This window comes from Hemicordylus capensis, chromosome 13 (genome assembly GCF_027244095.1).
Source record: "Hemicordylus capensis ecotype Gifberg chromosome 13, rHemCap1.1.pri, whole genome shotgun sequence".
Lineage (NCBI taxonomy): Eukaryota > Metazoa > Chordata > Lepidosauria > Squamata > Cordylidae > Hemicordylus > Hemicordylus capensis.
The window spans coordinates 1,463,326-1,478,499 of record NC_069669.1 but is presented as its reverse complement, the minus strand read 5'-3'; the positions used below and the strand labels follow the sequence as shown (position 1 = coordinate 1,478,499).

Here is a 15,174-nt window from a genome sequence, read left to right as displayed (position 1 = left end):
TTCTTGCACCAGAGTTAAAGAGAAAGGGCGAGTTTTGCACTTGCAGCCCAGAATTAGAGCTGGCCTTCTGAGGCTGCAACTGAGGCATCCGAGTAGTTCATGAAGAGGATTTCTGGCTCAGGTGGGAGCCGCTTGGAGCAGCTAACATCAAGGTTTGCAGTCTCAAGAGGCCCTTCCGGAAGCTCTCCTGCTCTCTCTGGAGCCTAGTGAGGTTTTTTGGCCCAACTCCTGGTTCCAGGGTGACAGTTACAGGACGGGACTTGTGAGGCCCTCTTCACCTTCAGCCGTGTGGGTGGGGGCTCACTGCAGAAGTCTTCCCCACTCAGTCGGCCGGGGCCATGACGGGGGAGAGCAAGCAGGTGTGTCGAGACCAAGAGGCAGCCAGGTGGGTGGTGAGACTGGTATGCTGCTTGATTGAGAGCCAAAGTCAGAGGCCTGCTGGGATTGCTGTGTTCCCTGACCCCACCCCCTTGATCGTTTGGGGAGCTTCATCCTGTGCATGTTTACTCGGAAGCAAGTCCTGGTGTCCTCTTTTGGCCTCAGCCACAGGCTGCTGGGCATAGGATAGCAGCCGTAGCCTCCTAAAAGCAGTGGTGAAGAACACACCAGTCCCTGGTTCCACATCTCCCCTTAGCCACAAGCTCATTTGCCTCTTGCAGCTGGAATATATTTCCCCACTTAGTCTCAACACACCGGCAACCTGTCCCCAGTGTGAAGAGGATTCTGGCCTCCCTCACAGGGCTGTTGCGCAGATTCCGGAGGTGCTGTGCGTGAAGCCCTGGAACTGCCTCCTGTTCAGTGTTTTCTCTTCCTTTCAGATCCGAGAGGAAACCCAGTACCAAGCGTCCGGCTTCCCCACCATGCACCACCCTTCAGGCCCTGCCAAAGCCGCGGTCCCCGTGCCCCAGGACCCAGCCCCCACCTACGAGACGGGGCAGAGGAAGCGGCTCATCTCCTCGGTGGATGACTTCACAGAGTTTGTTTAGGGTAAAGGTCGGCCCTGGGTCGGACCGTCCAGCATGCAGGGGACGGAGCTTTTCCCAGACTGGGGAGGAGGAGGAGATGATTCTGTCCCGGCAGCCCCCAGATGTGGCGGCCACGGCCCCGCTCCCATCCTTGACACCTGCCTCCGGCTCTGCCTGTCATGCTATCCTGGACGCTCCAGCCGTGGAAGAGGTGGTGTGAATGGACTCTTCATGACTGCTCTTTCAACCAACACTTTCAGGGTCAGCGTCTCTCATTGAAGGGAGGCAAAGCCAAAGTGTTTGCTTGGTGTTGAAGTGGTCGAAGCAAAGGATCCAAGAGGCCGACACCAGCTTCAGCAGCCAAGCGTGTTTCTGGCTTGCCTCGCAGGCGTCCCTCCTTTCAGATTTCGCACAACGTTTGCATGGCAAGAGTGGGATTGGGAACGGGCTTTTTGCAGGGAGGGGGCCATCTGGCTCTCCAGTCCCTGCCCCCATGCCAACAGCTATTACCTTGGAGGCAAGCAGAATGTCAGGCGGGGAGCTTGTGTGGGTGGATGTTTGAGCTTAGATCGAAAAGGCACTTTGAGTGAATCCAAGAAACCTTTTCCCCGGCAGAGTTGAAAGCAACCCCACTCACCCCCCCACTATGCTGAGGCTGGTGGGTTGGGCTACCACCATTGTGTGATTGACGCAACCTGCAAAGCAGGGGCTAGAGATGTGAAAGCCTGTAGGGGAGGGGGGGGGACACTTTTTCTAGAATAAAGCGGGCGGGGTGGGTGGGTGTTTGCTGTCTTTTTCAGGTTCTCTCCCCACCCTCAGGCTTTGCTCTTTGAAACCCACAAATGAGTCACTTGGTTTGGATGAACCGAATGGTCAGACAGCCCTCCTGTGCGGGATGTCCAGCTGTCCAATTCCTTGAAGTCCCTGCATGAGCCGCTGCTGATGTTGACTCACTAGGATCCTGGCAAGCCAGCAGGGGGACCCGGGACTAGGCCGGGGTGGGGGCAATTCCATCTCACTGTATGAAACCTGCTTACGGTGGGGGTATGGATGTCTGAAGGCTTGCTGGAAAAGCTTAGAGGAAGGTGTCCTCAAGGCAGAGCCATGATTGAGGGGGGTGTTCCGCTGCAGCTGGAGAAACCGCACCCCACGTGGGCTGTCCCGCTGGTTTCCCCCCTCCCCAAGGCACTGTTTGCCTTTGTTCGGAAGGGGTGACCCACCGAGGCGGCAAGGGCTTTGTCTGTAGCTGGCCTTCCTTGGAGGGGACGGGGCGGGGGGGGGGGCTGGCTAAAGAGGGTCAAATGTCCTTTAAGATTCTTGTATCCCATCCTGTTTGGCAAATGTCTTATGAGGCGGTTTTGAATAAAGCATTTGTATGGCTACCTGATTCCTCCTCCATGTTGCTTCTCACTTCCTCCTCCTGGCTTGTCCAGGGCTGGATTAATCTCTTGCGTGAAGGGTTCTGCAGAGCACGGCCCTGGCAAAGGGTTCAGACCTCTGGAACTTCCTGCCATGGGAGATGTGTCTCCCTCCAGCGCATTTCTTTTCAACTGCGCTGCTGTTCCCTGCTCTACACATGAGGGCTTTTAAATAAGAACCTTCCTGGACTACGGTTCTAATCGAAAAATCCTCATTTAATTAGCCATAGCAAAACACACACACACACAACTTGTTTTGTAAAACACTCAAGTGTTTATTGAGCTGTCGTTTTTATTTTTAAAAAACTGACTTTGTCATGTGTTTGGTTTTTGTTTTTTTTTAAGGTTCCCACTATTACAAAAGAAAACATTCTGTCTGCAAATGTTATCAAGCACACCGGTTCTTGTTCTGCCATTGCTACAGGAAGCCTTTGCAAAAAAAACCCTGAAGAAGCGATGGGGCTTTTTTTTTTTGGTGCGGGGGGAGCTGATGGGGTTCTCTTATTAAGCAGCAAGATACTGTAGACATCTAAATAGGCAGGGGTTCTCAAAGGTGGGTGGGCCCAGCTATTGCTGGACTACAACTCCCATTAAAGGCCATTGCAGCTGGGGATGATGGGAGTTGTAGTCCTGTGGCATTTGGGCCACCCACTTTTTGTGAACCCCTGTGTGTGGGATTTCAGGTGATAATAAATAAAACCATCTGGCTGTGAGTGGAAGACCAAAATATGCATTCAGGAGTTTACCTGCTTGTTAGGGGCATGGCATGGGTTCATTGCTGAGGGGCACACAGGTGCCACACTGAAGTAGCTCTCGCAGCCAAGCCTTGGGAACATGCGACTCCTCCAAGAAGGGTGCTTCCTGGAAGGCACTGGGCCTCCTCCCCAGCATGTTTCCTGCTTCCTTTTAGGTACAGCACTCAAACGCTGCTCCTTTCCTGAGGCTCTTGCTTCCCTGATTTGACTGTGTGGCCCCCTGTAAATACCTACTTTAAAGAGACCCTATGAGAACATTTAATGGTGCAGACTAACCAGAGTGACGCCTTCCACTTAGTTCAAGCCATGCACTCATCTGAGGCTCTGTTCTTTTGCAGAAGCCCAAATATCTCCATTTCCTGCCGTTCTGCCAGCGGAGGTCTACTCTTGTCCAACTCTGCACTAGTTTCATGTGCTGCCTCCTAACCAGCAAGAGAGGCAGGAGAGTGGCTCAATTTCTCAACCAGAATGGAAGATCTGCCACATTTGCCCTCTGATTGTAGGCAACCCTGAAAAATCCTCCCCTCCTTTTTCTGCCTCCAAACAGACATCTTTAGAATGCCAAGCACCTTGGCCCACCCAAATGTCATTCAACGTCTCTCTCTCTCTCTCTCTCTCTCAACCCACTTGCCCTCTCCCTCCCTCTTGGCAACGTTTCCTGTTTCCACCGAAGGCTGTGAAGCACTTGCCTTTCCTCTCTTTGTACCCCACAATAAAGCAGCTTGGTTTTTTTTAAAGAAAAGCTTAAGTTCAAAAATAGCACCCTTATAAATAATGAAATCTCATTAAAGAGACAAAAATGTCCCCACTTAGGGGTGATGGTTCTAGAGAAAAAGTTAAATCATTTCCTTCCCGAAAAAGAAACTGCAACTCCTACCAGTGACGGAGGTGAAATAAGCAGTCCACATTCTGTAAGAGCACTTGTGGAAACCCAGTCAGAGGCCAGACTGAACAGCTGGGTTCCTTTTAGGCCTAGCAAAGGATTCTGGGGATCTGGCACCAGCGTGCCCTGCAGAGAGTTCCAGCTCCCTGCCCTGGACCGACGGGAAAAACAGAAATCTCCCCAACTGCCCGTGGCACAAAATCCCACCCATGCGCCACCCCACCCATCCAGAACACAACGTATTAGCAAGAGGACATCTAACACACACCTTATTACTTCTTTTAAATAACTCCCTATCTACACGTGTCAAGCACAGTACCAATGCTATAAAAATATAGCCAACATACAAAAATATACATTATTTTTCTCCTTGTAAAAATCCCATATAAATTACTTACAATATATATAACGTTAAACTGGCCGGTGGAATATGAAGACAGAAGAAACCCCATAGTTTGGGAGAAGAAAGAGAACGTGTTGGAGAAGGAGCGCCAAGGGTGGAGGGCAGCCAAGGCACCAGAGGACCCACAGACCAGCTGCAGATTCCCCGGGAGGGGTCTATTTATTCTTTCTAATGCATTGTGCGGGAGACAGTGTTGATTTGCAAACAAGAGGTCTACACTTTGGTTCTGGGACACTCCAAAGGCATATCCAAATCAAAAGTCTTCTTGCGTAAAAGCAAGAAACATGTTGGAGACCAGATGAATAATATCTACACCCTACAGTGGGCAGTTCCAAGGATTAACCACACCATGCTTCAAAGCAGGGGTTGGGCAACACCTGTAACTCTGGGGGCTTCATTCACGGTTGTGGCACACTGTGGGGTGGACGGCAGAGGTTTCTTTGGGGTGGAAAGAACTTCCAGATCAGCATCCTCTCAATGTCGCCTGTCTGTCATCTTTGGCGCTCCCGAATAATGAGCTGTAATTAAACATTTTTAATCAGAAGTCAGACCAAAAGTGCCCAAGCACCCTTCTGCGAGGATGTGGCCCACGCCTGTCCTGAATTCTTCCGCCACTTGCTTGCTCTAGAGCCTTCTAAAAGTGGGGGCCGCAAGGTGGCATTTCCGTGGGGGCTAGGAGCAAGGAGAGCGGCAAGCAGCGTGTCTGTGGTCATATTCCAGTGGCCAGTTTCAATTTATGATTTTTTTAAAAACGAAATACTGCTTCCACGATATATTATCCTGCTCTTATTTTAAAAGTTGTGTGTGTCACCATTAGCTAAGGAAAGCATTGATTAAAGTGCTGGGCAGTAAATACAAATAGTAAACCAAATACACAAACACACACACACACCTACAACACACACACACACACACACACATATATATAAAATAAAGTATGCTCAGTCATATTCCTCAATCTATAAAATGACGTGACCAACACAACACATTTGAACCTACTCAGCTGGTTCAATGAGGGAAATACGCCAAAGGGAGGGGAACCCAGTGAATCCAGCTCACGGGGCTCTCTCGCCAAACGGCAACCTTCCCGGCAACAAGATTCCAACTCCTTTGGGCCCATTCAAATGAGCAAATTGCCATCTTCAAGACCGGCAAATTAAGGTTTTGAACGCTGTATTGGTCTAGGAGAAGACTCTTTTTTTAAAAAGAGAAAGGAAATCTCCGGCTGGTGGCATTTTTGGATTTCTCTTAAATAGACCTAGGATGAAATTCTGGAGGAGAAAAGCAATCCAGATCCAATCCCTGCAAAGAGACGCCTGCTCTGCGTGTGCATTTCAAATCCAGTCATTTCCACCCTGTATCGTTCTTCCTCCAAAGTGCATCTTCTTTGTAAAACCTGCAAAGTTCATGAGAGAAACTGACCCTGCCAGGATGCATAGAATCTCCTCTTTTCATGTCTTGAGTTCAGCCTGCTGAACACTGGAGATCTTTTGGGGGTCCTTCACCCCGGCTCTTCCAACTTTTGCCTCCAGCAGCTTTCAAGAAAGCAATTTGCAAAAGTGATGGACGGGCTGCATTTTCTAACTTTTTCTTCACAAACCTGGTTTTACTTCCTTGTGGGTTTTCTCTCAGAGGAACTGGGCGCTCCTTCTTGCTGTTCCCCCTCCGCCCACCATGGAAGTGGGTCTCACCTTCCCAGGGGGTTTTCTCCCCCCTTCCAGAGACAGTCAAGAGGCCTTGCTTGTTCTCTGAGGAAGCCATAATACTGTGGAAAATTGCACTGTCCCCAGGCAGCCCCCAGGGGCCACAAGGGAACAGGAGCCCCCCTGCTATTCCTAGCCCCTCCTCGCTGCCCACGGGGCACCAGCTGCGATCTGCTCCACACGTCCAGGGGCATCAAGCTGACGAACATGCTGCGCTCCCAGCCCTTCGGATCCTGCAGAAGGGAAGAGCGCCGGAGCTTTGGGAAACAGCTGAGCCGCGGCCTCCCATGCAGGACGGCCTGTCGGTGGGCCACAAGCCCCTTGGTTTCCGCCTGGAACACGGCTGCTATTTGCCGCTGGGGTGGACTCGGTTGTTGGCCCGCAAGGGCTTCTTCTTCCTGACCGCCGGCACGAGGGAGGCGGGTGCCTTGTGCGGAGCGAGCAGAGAGGCCTGGCTGGCTCGGACGATCCTGCTGGGCACCGAGCTGCTCAGGGGCTGGGAGGACAGAAGCCGGCTGCCGACGGGGGCCGCCTCGGAGGACAGCGATCCGGCATGTGTCCGAGGGGGGCCGGGCCAGCTTGTGGGCTGCTCGGCCCTCTGGCGGGGCCTCCTCCTGGCCTGCCAGCTCCAGGTGCCCTCCAGCCGGCGCTCCATGCGGAACACCTCTTCCGTGGCCTCGTTCACCCGGTCAAACCGGCTGAGCAGCATCTCGAGGACCGAGAGGAGGCGCTGCACGTCCGAATCGGCCTCCGAGCTGTCCTGGGTGCTGGGGGCCAGGCTGAGCCCGTCCAGCTGGCTGGAGGAGGTGGAGGCCCGGGAGCTGTCCGAGGTGGCGCTGGGCGTGGGGACTTGCAGGGAGCGGGAGTCCTGGCTGGAGGCGCGGGAGGGCAGGGGCTCCATCCCTTCGAAGCGCACCTTGTGCCGGAACTGCAGCAGCGGGGAGAGAAAAGGGCTCTCGTCAGTACAGGGCACAGAACACCAGGCAAATGATGGGGGACACAGAGTGGAGGCAGCACCAGCTGCTGCCGCCGCCTGCTAGCCAGTGTTCCTTCTTCTAACAGGGATTCCCAGGTGGTGTGGACTACAACTCCCAGAATGCCGAGCTGCAACGGCTTTTGCTTGGGGATTCGGGGAGTTGTAGTCCACAACATCTGAGAGCCCATGAGAGGAAACACTGCGGCGAGCTGGCCCTTGCCGTTGCTGCCTGGAGGAGAGCTGGTCTGGCGGCCGCAAGCATGAATTCCCCTCTTTGCTGAGCAGGGTCTGCCTGGGTTTGCATTTGAATGGGAGACTACATGTGTGAGCATTGGGAGATGTTCCCCTGAGGAGATGGGGCCATAACTCAGTGGAAGAGCGCCTACCTGCTTGCAGGCAGAAGGTTCCAAATTCCCTCCGACATCTCCAAGAGAGACGCCTGCCTGCCACCTTGGAGAAGCCGCTGCCAGTCTGTGTAGGCAATCCTGAGCTAGACAGGCCAATGGACTGACTCGGTATATGGCAGCCATGATCCTACGTTGCTCCTCTGCAAGCATGCGGTGCTGACAGAGACAACTGCAGTCCTTTCTCTCCCCCCACCCCCACCTCCGACCTCAGTTACACACACACACACACACACACACACACCCCTACGCCTTGTGGGCAGCCCTCACCTCCTTGACTCGGCTGAATCCCATCCACATCTTGAGTCTCCGGACAAAAAGCTCGACCATCTCGTAGTCCTGCGATTCGAAAGCTGGCCGGTACATCTCCAAGCGGGTCTCGCGGTAGTGATGGAGGAGCACCACGGCAAAGAGCCGCAGCACCAGCCACAGCTCCAGCACCACGTAGGTGGTGCAGAAGAGGCTGGAGAGCCCCGTGCGGTCTGGGAGGCAGAGGCGCGGGCTCAGGCGGCTGCGGAGGGCCGTGAACAGGAGCTGCAGGGCCCCAGGGAAGCTGTGGAAGGACTCGGAGCTGGAGGAGAAGAGCTGGGCAGAAGACCAAGGCGTGGCCGTGAGCGCGCTGGCAGGGACCACAGAAGCATAGGACCTGAGGCTAAAGCCGTGCTTGGCCAGTCCAAATCCTGCAGCCCCCACGTGCCCCCTTGCTCCCTCGCCCACTGCAGCTGCTCTTTCCCCACAAGGTCTTCTTGCCTGCCTCCAGCACACAACCATTCCTCCCCCGGCCCCAAACCAAGAAGAGGTTCCCCCTGGTAGCCTCCTCTCTTCTGTCCCTCTTGCTCTCGGCTCTGGGAGTCGCACAAGCACAAGGGAGGTTTGGACACTCCTCCCGGTGTGGACAGGGCCTTTGGGAAGCAGCCAACCTCACAGGAACGGTACCCGGCGGCTTTCCAGCCTAGCTGCTCATCAGCAGCAAAATGCCTCCATTTGGGCAAGTTGCATTTGAAACGTAAACAGCAGGAGGAGCCATCTTGCAGAAACTAACCACCCGAAAAAGCAGCAACCTTTTTATGCAAGATACACGATGTCATAGCACTATATCACAGCAATTAAATTTGAAACAAGGCATTGGAAATGTGAATGGCACCCTGCTGTCCGCGTAGGGACTGCGATGTCACAACGCAGGAAGTGTGGAAGCACACTGCCGGGATACGATGTGACCCTGTTGCAGGGTCTAATCTGGAAAGCGCCCTGGTGGTGCCCAAGGATGCAAGTCTATGCATCCAAGTTGTTTGTGTGTACAGAGATGCTGAACTGGGGACTCCCACTCGGAGCAGAGGCACCTCCAAGAAATATCGGAACGGACTCCAAGGCAGCCCCGGCCACTCAACTCTCTCTCTCTCTCTCTCTCCATGCTTATGAGAAGCCAGATTTACCAGGAAGCCAAGCTGTGCGTAGGCCAGAGTGAGGACTGCAAAGCCCAGCCCTGTGGCCAGAAGCTCTTTCGCAGATCTCTGCAAAGTCTTGCCAAAGGTGGACCACTGTCGGACGAAGCGCAGCTGCTGGGAAGCCTGTTTGGGAAGAAAGATGAAGACCAAAGTGGGCTATAAATGCTTGGCTACAAATGCTAACCCTCTACGGGGCACCACTCCCATCTCTTGTAGACCAGCTAAGGTCCTGAAAGGATTATTCTTTTCCCATTCTGCAAGGGAGAAGATGCACAGAGCATGAAGAATCCCTCATTGCATCCAAGGCAAATGGACTGATTTTTGTCCAGTCTTCAGCCCTGGCAGAGGGAGGCAGAACTCCACCTTTGCAGGAGGAGCTGGCCATGCATGGCACTGATTGGCAGGTCTCCATGTCGTCACTAGAACTCCACCTCTCTCCTGCCCCACTGCCATCCTCAGGGCCATTTAATGTGGTGCTTGAAAAAATAATTACGTTAAATCTGGTCTACGGACTGAGCATCATGCCATAACGAGAAATACAAATACGACAAATATTTATGTACTTTCAACAAAAGTTGCCAAAGCGGCTTACATAGAAATAAATAAAAATGGCTCCCTGTCCCCTAAGGGCTCACAATCTAAAAAAATAAACACAGACACCAGCAACAGCCACTGGAGGGATGCTGTGCTGGGGACGGAGAGGGCCAGTTGCTCTCCCCCTGCTCAGCAAAGAGAATCACCACTAAAATGGTGCCTCTTTGCTCAGCTAGTAGGAGAAACAGAAGGCAGGCAGCCTGCTTGGAAGGAGGAACGAAGCTGTGGCCTGAGCCAGTTTCAGCCCACCGCGTCTGTCGACTCAACTGGTCCTGCCCTGCGCGTCTCCCCCATCCTGCCCCAAGAGGTGGCTTTCCTCTGCTCTTCCCCAGAGTCGAAAGGGTGATGTGGTCTTTGCAACGCAGACCCCGTTTGCAACTCTACCTTGACGGTCAGCACGAAGAGGAGCGAGGCAGCCAGGCTGCTGAAGGTGGTGTGGAGAGAAGCCACCTGGTAGAAGTTGGTGAAGCCTTGTCTGTCCTTCAGGTATCTGGCCCACTGCCGGTCAGCCAGGCTGGCTTGGCTGAGGTGGACGGCCACTGTGCAGGTGGTGAGGAAGATGACCAACCACTGGCTGTAGCTGCGGAGCAGAGTGAAATAGGCCCGGCCGGCCTTCTTGATGGAGAGGCACTCCGAGACCACCAGGTAGACCACCACAATCATGAGGAACACCTAGATCGGGAGACAAGCAGGATTGAGAGAGGAGGGAAGCAGGCATTCCGGCTTGTTTTGGAAGACGGCGGTCTCTGAAATTTTACCCGGTGGAGAAAGCAGCCACGTCACTTCTGAGTTCTCTCCCTTCCTCGACTCTTTCACGGGCCCCCCGAGAAGGGCTTCCCTGTCTCTCCAGGTTTCCCAGGAGAAAGAGGAAAAGGCATTCTGGCCCCAAAGGGTCCTCACTCCTTCCCAGCAGTGGCACCAAAGGAGGCACAGCGGCCTCTGCTTCCCAGCCGCAACTGGGATTGCTCTTCTTCTCTCCTGCTCCACCCGAGAGCCGTAGTGCCTGCAGGCTGGCCATTCGTCAGGTAGAGCTGCATGGTTAACCTGATGAATGGCCTGCCTGCAGACAGCGCAGCTATCATTCATGCTGGGGCCAGGCTGGATGGGAGAGAGAGGGGCAAATGCATCCGCCAGCGACCAGAAGCGGCAATGCCTCCTTGGGCGCCCCCGGCCCGTGAGGAGCAGTTGCTGCTGTTCCCTCCTCGCTCTTGGCCTGGCGGTCCTCCCTGGGCTGTACGCTCAGGTCCTTCAGAGCTCCAAAGCACGGTCGTTGTTCATTGAGATGACGGATCTACTGCTCTTCAGCAAAGAGAGTTCTCCAAGCCGCTTGCCTAATCAAAGGAGTAAGAAAATGCGCGGCCCCAAAGGAGTCTTCTCTGCCTCGGCAGGGTCCCCCAAGGTCTAACGGAGAGGGGAGAAGGGCCCCCAGGACTGACCATCATGAGGAGCTGCAGCGTCACCCCCCTGCTGAGCGGGAGCAGCGGGAAGGGCGTGATGGCGACCGCCGGCAGCGCCTGCCTTGCCGCGGGGAACTCCAGCCTCAGCGTGATGACCGCGTGGAGGCCCAGGGCGGGGTTGTACTGGGCCAGCTCCACAAAGACCGCTCGGCTCCTGCAGGGGATGGAAAGGAGGCCGTCAGAGCAGGCAGCAGGCGGGAGGAGGAGGAGCTGACCGGTGGGCCCTACGGAGGAGGGGGATTCTCCAGCTCTCGCAGGACACAAAAGATGCTGATTCGTAGCAAAGCAGGAGCTGACCCCACCATTCAACACGGAAACGCCACATAATGCAGACCTCATGAATGGAAGTCAGAAGGAGGCACCTTTCTAGTAATAAAAGGGAAAGGAAAGATCGTGCCCTCAAGTTGACTGCGGGCGCCCACAGAGCCCTGTGGTTTTCTTTGGTAGGATACAGGAGGGGTTGACCATGGCCTCCTCCCGCGCAGTATGAGATGATGCCTTTCAGCATCTTCCTATATCACTGCTGCCCAATATAGGACAGGGGGAAATACCAGCAGGGATTTCAATTAATAGGCTCCTGCTCTCTAGGCAGGTTGCTTCCTCGCTGCGCCATTAGGTGGCCCCTAGTAATAAAAGCACGCCATAATTTTAAAAATATGCAGTAAGAAGATGACCATCTTTTAGCAGGGCTATTAGATATCTATGGATACGACGAATACTTATATACCACTTGGCAACAAAAGTTCCCAAAGCGGTTTACATAGATAGAAATAAATAAAATGGCTCCCTGTCCCCAAAGGGCTATCAATCTAAAAAAGAAACGTCAGATAGACTCCAGCAACAGACACTGGAGGGGTGTTGTGCTGGGGCTGGATAGGGCCAGTTGCTCTCCCCTTGCTCAACAGAGAATCCCCACTTCAACAAGGGCCCTCTTTGCTCAGTTACCAGGGGACAACATATTAGGCTCATTCACACGTTCTGTTCAACACTCGTACAACAAGTGTACACGGGTGCAGATCTATACACAGGTCCAGTCATTCACATGTTATGCTGAATGCAGGTACAGAAGTAAATTTCCCATCTGTACCATGCATTTGAAGGGCCTGCACCCAGGCTGGCTTTTAAAAATGAACGCAGCTGCAGTCATTCACACAAACACATGTACGAGTGCAGAAACATCTGTACACTTGTATGGCATAAACTCTGAATTGGGCTGTTCGATGCCTAGCCGCAGGGCTGATCGCCCGCAGATCTGTTCAGAGCGTGCCCTGCTCAGCCTAAGCTCCGCTTACATGTTGTTGATCCAGTTGTTCTGCTGGAGACCTTCCAGGCGGGCCTTGCTCTCTTCCAAAGTGGTTCCCAGCTCTTGGACATAACCACTGCTGTCATAGAAGGAAAGAGATCCCCAGTACCAGACTCTGAAACAGAAGCAGGGGAAGGGGAGAAGCCCCTCAGGTCAAGCTGGGATCAGTTGGACATGGAAAGCTCTGGGGAAAGCAATTCTGGAAATCCAAACCAAAAAAAAAAAAAAAAGGAGCAGATTACCAGCATGGCAGACAATGCTGCTGCCCTGATTAGAAAAAGCCAATTCGGAGGGAAGGCATCTCAGAAGTCTCCCTAGTTTGGCTGCGGCAGGCATCAATTCTGCCCTGGCCTTCGGCAAAGAGGAAACGGCGGAAGCAGAGCTCATTCACATGGGAAACGAGCAGGGGGTGGGTTGTGCTGGGCGTGGGAACCCTGCTTCCTGCTCTGGTGCTGCAGGGAGAAAGAAGGTGCTGCTTCTTACCCAGCAAGGTCAGGTGGGGCGTAGGCCCATGGCCGCGTGAGGTTGCTGAGGACGGGCTTCCAGCCGGCTGCGTAACTGGCAGTATCGAAGCCGCTGGAACTGGAAACACACGCCCTCCCACTTGCAGGCAGATCGATCCTGCCAAGGGCACGGCCAACAGAATCCGGACAGCCCGCTGGAAAAAACACAACAGTCAGGACTCTGTCATCTGTTTGCCTTGTAAACTGCCTTGCCTTTTGAGCTCTTGACTGAGAGGTGATGGGGTGTGTGTGTGTGTGTGTGTGTGTGTGTGTGTGTGTGTGTGTGTGTGTGAAATTACTGTTTAGTACACAGGAAGCTGCCATATACTGAGTCAGACCATTGGTCCATCTAGCTCAGTATTGTCTTCACAGACTGGCAGCAGCTTCTCCAAGGTTGCAGGCAGGAAGCTCTCCCAGCCCTATCTTGGAGATGCTGCCAGGGAGGGAACTTGGAGCCTAGTTGCTCTTCCTAGAGTGGCTCGATCCCCTAATAAGGGGAATATCTTGCAGGGCTCACACTTCTAGTCTCCCATCCATATGCAACCAGGGCAGACCTTGCTTAGCTAAGGGGACAAGCCCTGCTGGCTGCCACCAGACCAGCTCTCCTCTCCATAGCAGGGACATAGTCCATTTTCAATACCAAAAGGGCCAATTCATCCTTACAAGCCTGGGCAGGGGGCACCAAAGGGGGCGCAGCCGCCTCTGCTTCCCAGCAGAAGCCCGGGCAGCTCCTCCCTCTCCCATGTTGCCTGCAGGCTGGCCATCTGTCAGGTAGAGCTTACTGAACCCATCCCACATACCTGCTTGCCAGCGAACCTGCCGCAGCCGTGGGGCTCCCAGGGTGGTGCTGTAGCTCTCCTGGCTGGACTGGTTCTTGTACAGATACGGCAACAGCCCCTGCGACATCCACACCCAGAAGTCATCGGGTCTGTGCCCGGGTGGCGGGGAGTTGGGGGGAGGAAAGCAAGGCACGAGCTGAGTGTGGCACACAAACGCAACCTGACTGAGAAGCCGCCCTGCTCCCCAGGGCCCACTGACTCCCTTTGGACAGCAAAGGAATCCTGCTCTGGGGGCTTCCGTTGGCTTCTGCTGCTACAACCTTTGCTACGCGTGGAGATGCCTTCCTGGCCCACCTAGCCCAGAGCAGCCCCCCCTGACTGCAACAGTCCTCTCGAACTGCAAAAAGTCTGACCAGGAGTCAAATGGATGGCCAGGAAATTTAGGACCAACCAACGGATCTACTTTTTCACACAACGCATCATCAACTTGTGGAACTCTCTGCCACAAGATGTGGGGACAGCCAACCACCTGGATGGCTTGAAGAGGGGTTTGGATAACTTCACGGAGGAAAGGTCTATCAAGGGCTACTAGGCCAGCCTCAAAGGCAGGATGGCTCTGAGTACCAGTTGCAGGGGAGTCACAGCAGGAGGGAGGGCCTGCCTTCAGCTCTTGCCTGTGGGCTTCCCAGGAGCATCTGGTGGGCCACTGTGGCAAACAGGATGGTGGACTAGATGGGCTTCCTCGGGCCTGATCCAGCAGGGCTGATCTTATGCTCTTAAGATGCCAGGGACCTGAATCTGGGGCATTCTGCACTGAAAGGCACATATGCACACTGTGGCCCATAAGGTATCCGCCCTACGGCACACTGTCCCGTGACAGCAGCAGGCTCGGTGTTGAACAGAAAGAAGGGCCTGCAACTTGTCGAGGAGGGGCAGGGAGAAGACAACGCCGCCGCCGCCCCATTGTGCAGAGAGCTGGGACTGATCCGGCCCCTCAGGCTGACCTTGAAGGCAGCAAGGGCTGCATTGCAAACACGAGGCAGCTGGGCTTGCAGGAATCAGTACCTCTGAATGCGCAGGAACTGCTCGCTGCCCAGCTGCTGCTTGACGGCGCTCTGCAGGAGGAAGGCCCGGCTGCTGTGCAAGATGTCGCCGTAGTTGGTGAGGAGGACGGCCAGCAGGAACAGCATGTAGACGAGGAAGTTCTAGCGTGGGGAGAAGGGAGACAGGCGGACGGACGGGGAGGCTGAGCATCTACGGCTCTGCCGAGAAGGAGGCAGGGCTGTCTCTGCAGAAAAGCCACCTGGAGCATGCACACGCCTGGCTGAAGCATGGCTGTGCTGCTGCTGCTCACGGGCAGAGACTGTCCTTAAGGCAGGGAGTCCGGGCTAGTAGCCCTCCTCCTCCTCCTGGACATCCGTAGGGTGCCTGCTGCTCCTCCAGGCCCTTCTCACCACATCCCTGCCCCCCCACTCCTCCTCCCCTGTCACATCAAGGTGAAGTCCCAACCAGTGTTCCCTGAAGTGGTGGACTACAACTCCCATCATCCCCAGCCAAAGGCCACTGCAGCTGGAGATGCTGGGAGC

The 15,174-nt window shown here is 54.4% G+C and overlaps 2 protein-coding genes across 9 annotated transcripts in view; one reads left to right on the top strand and one right to left on the bottom strand.

Moving 5' to 3' along the window:
• The window catches only part of TSC2 (TSC complex subunit 2), a 41,001-nt gene extending 38,654 nt beyond the window's left edge, over positions 1-2,347 (top strand). For all 5 annotated transcript variants that reach the window (XM_053275944.1, XM_053275943.1, XM_053275941.1 and 2 more), the window contains one exon: positions 819-2,347. In XM_053275944.1, coding sequence (XP_053131919.1) covers positions 819-986 — 168 coding nt within the window. In that variant the 3' untranslated portion in view covers positions 987-2,347. The remainder of the gene's footprint in view (positions 1-818) is intronic.
• Positions 2,348-2,646: 299 nt separating this feature from the next.
• The window catches only part of PKD1 (polycystin 1, transient receptor potential channel interacting), a 107,286-nt gene continuing 94,758 nt past the window's right edge, over positions 2,647-15,174 (bottom strand). For all 4 annotated transcript variants that reach the window (XM_053275937.1, XM_053275939.1, XM_053275938.1 and 1 more), the window contains exons 38-46: positions 14,654-14,793; positions 13,610-13,737; positions 12,790-12,964; positions 12,296-12,421; positions 10,983-11,157; positions 9,931-10,218; positions 8,941-9,075; positions 7,778-8,092; positions 2,647-7,055 (exon numbers count right to left, since the gene is read on the bottom strand). In XM_053275937.1, coding sequence (XP_053131912.1) covers positions 6,474-7,055; positions 7,778-8,092; positions 8,941-9,075; positions 9,931-10,218; positions 10,983-11,157; positions 12,296-12,421; positions 12,790-12,964; positions 13,610-13,737; positions 14,654-14,793 — 2,064 coding nt within the window. In that variant the 3' untranslated portion in view covers positions 2,647-6,473. The remainder of the gene's footprint in view (positions 7,056-7,777; positions 8,093-8,940; positions 9,076-9,930; positions 10,219-10,982; positions 11,158-12,295; positions 12,422-12,789; positions 12,965-13,609; positions 13,738-14,653; positions 14,794-15,174) is intronic.